Genomic DNA, 2835 nt, shown 5'->3' on the forward strand with positions numbered 1-2835 from the left:
TATTAGCAGAGTGACACAGCTGCCTCACAGAACCAGTGGCAATTTCAAGAAACCTGTGGAGTACTCTTTTACAGCTGACAAGAAGAGCTTCCTCATCCAACTGAATTATCAGATAATGACAGGTATGTGCACTTTCTTTTAAAGAAGATATGCTGTGATTTGGTACCAGCTGATGGCTTGCTTTTTGAGGTCAGCACACAAGTGTAGAGACAAGGACAGGTTATCTGTCTGGTTATATAAGTAGTTCAGCTCTTAATGTGTGCGTCTGTGAAGGAATGGCTGGAAGGTACAATAAAGTATCTGACAGAGGCAGTACATCATATATTGTTTATTAGTTGCAATTGATTTTATATGTTTACATTAAGTGACTATGTTGAATAGCATTTTTGTTTTTGTTTGACTTGAGCTGAGCCTATTTTGGAACCCTCATTGGTAGACTGTCCTTTGCGTTATTGGCCTGGGGCCCAAAGCATGGTTGTTGGTTTACTTAACCGAGCAAAATCTGACCTTAGCTTAACTTTTTAAATAAATGAATGATAAGTGGAAATAACTTGGCTTTTGGACTCTTGTGTAAGTTAGCACCAGTGTGGCACTTATAGGAATACTGTATGAGGGAGTTTGTTTTACATGCATTGAGGGAGAATAGGAAATTCATGAAGTTAAATATCAATTTATAGCATAAATAATTAGCTAACAAATGTTTTCTCTACTCTTCACAGGAGTCAAAATGCAATTGATCTTCCAGTCCTTCCTGTCTTGCTGTCTGCTGGCGACAGTAGCACACTGTGTGGAACTTGAAGTGAATCCGGAGTTGAAAAAAAGGTGAGTTAACTGAGAAGTAATTAATTCAATAATCAAATGTTTGCATCTAAAATAAGATGTGGCAGTCTGTCAAGTCTGTGACAGCTGTTCACTGTCTATTGAATTATCTACCTAAGACTAATGCACTTTTTTTCCTCCTCTCCCAGGCTAAGCACATGGCTAGGAAGCAGATTGAGAAGGGATCTTGACAGTGTATCAGTAGAGAAGACAGCAGAGTCTGAGTACTTTGTCAGACCAGAAGATATCAGGGATACTTTGCTGCCACATTCCAGGTAAGACACTAACCATGCAATCCTGAAAGTCCTCACACTGTCTCCATTTGGCCATCATATAATATGTTGTCATCTAAATGTATTCTGCTTGTCATCGAGGGAGATTACAACATTTAATCAGAGAATACTCAGCCATTAATAATCAGCATGAATTAATGTCCTCTTCTCTCTCCCTCTGTCTTCCAGCACTGACACCAGTGTCCGAACCAAGAGGTCTAAAAACTCAGCCAACCAGTCAAGAAGGCAAGGTTGTTCGCTGGGCACCTGCACCGTGCACGACCTCGCACACCGTCTGCACCAGCTTAATAACAAGTTGAAGATCGGGAGTGCCCCTGTTGACAAGATCAGCCCGCAGGGATACGGCAGGAGGCGTCGATCTCTTCCAGCGCACAGAGTCACACTCAGGCTGGAAGAGGGCAGGCTGAGGCCCGTGTGGAGCATAAATGACTCACAAGTTCACAAGCTCGAGGCTCTCCTCAGACGGACATGAGCGGGACTTCGCAAGAGGAGTTGGAAACAAAAGCAAGGGAGTTAGTGGTCTCTCTATGTTCTAAAATTCTCAAAATGCCTTAAGACTTCTGCCAAGTATTTCCAGGCACTTTTTTTTCAAGGCATGATAACTGAGTCAGAGCAAGACTGGCTGCACTGAGTTTCTCTAAAGCCTTGCAGCTCGGCGATGTACAGCGTGCAAACAACTGCAGCTGGCGTACAGACACTGGATGGCAGAGCGTGGAGCGAACTACAGGTGCTGCTCTCTGCTTGGCAGAGGGAAATGAAGAGTTCTAAAAGCTGACAAAGTGGACACATCCTCTGGCTTAAAGAGGGAACTCTCTTCTATAATTCTGGGACTTTACACATTTCTTCCTCAAGGCCAGGACTTTGATAAGCGCTATCCTCTAAGGATTATGCCACCATGTTCCAAACTGTCAGTACTTGTCTGCACTTTTCCATTTGGACTTAAAGTCGAATGAATCATCAGGAAAAAAAACATCTTCATCACAATGCCAAACAGGAAGATAGGCTACAGAGCTCTGAAGCTCTCAGTTTATATCAAGTTTTGGACACTGTATAAGGGAAAATGCCTTAGATTCTGTGAGATATGTGCCAGTCCACAATGGATTGAAATATACTTGAAATTGTTATTGTTTGTACAAAAACATGTGCAATCTATATATTGTTTTTTTATTGCAGGTATATGTATATATGAATTCCTTTATTTAAATTTTATATAGAGGTTACATTAGAGTACTTATGCAGATAGAACTATTTTTGTACAGGAAGAAATATATATATGGGCATTGTAGCTATTTGTCATTATTATTTTGCAAACTGTGGTAATAGGATATGTGTTTTATATGTATATTATATATTTGTAAATGCGTTCTATTTTATTTGTGTCAAAGCAATAACATTGTTATTCAATAAACATTTTGCATACAAAATCTAGACCTTGTCCAGACCTCTTTTGCTCATGACTCTTGTAAATTGAAAGTGGCATTCTATTGTCTGGAGTGCGCTGCTACAGCAAGACACAGCACCTGGTCTCTGTTAAGTGATTACAGGGTCTCATTAGAGCCTCCCCTCCTCTCACTACATTCCCTTAGTTATGACCCCCTCCCTCCAGCCCCCACCCCTCAAAAAAGAAAAGGGCAGACAGGGTGCCAGGCGCATTCCTGCATGGTTCAGCTCATATTTGTTGGCTCACCCCACACCACAGAGCAGCCCTAAAGCCATGAGGAGG

General features: G+C 41.5%; 1 protein-coding gene across 1 annotated transcript; it reads left to right on the forward strand.

Annotated features, from left to right (window-relative positions):
• On the forward strand, positions 1-2536 carry adma (adrenomedullin a). The gene is made up of 4 exons (XM_029462652.1): positions 1-122; positions 720-822; positions 969-1094; positions 1281-2536. Exons 1-4 carry the CDS (start codon positions 116-118, stop codon positions 1582-1584), a joined length of 540 nt encoding a protein of 179 aa, XP_029318512.1. The 5' UTR covers positions 1-115; the 3' UTR covers positions 1585-2536.
• Positions 2537-2835: the final 299 nt, after the last annotated feature.

This window comes from Cottoperca gobio, chromosome 3 (genome assembly GCF_900634415.1).
Source record: "Cottoperca gobio chromosome 3, fCotGob3.1, whole genome shotgun sequence".
Classification (NCBI taxonomy): Eukaryota; Metazoa; Chordata; class Actinopteri; order Perciformes; family Bovichtidae; genus Cottoperca; species Cottoperca gobio.

Excerpts from the sequence above, each read along its gene's own strand:
- adma (XM_029462652.1), top strand. Across the intron at positions 823-968 it reads AATCCGGAGTTGAAAAAAAG|GCTAAGCACATGGCTAGGAA; the intron begins GTGAGTTAACTG and ends CTCCTCTCCCAG. Across the intron at positions 1,095-1,280 it reads ACTTTGCTGCCACATTCCAG|CACTGACACCAGTGTCCGAA; the intron begins GTAAGACACTAA and ends TCTGTCTTCCAG.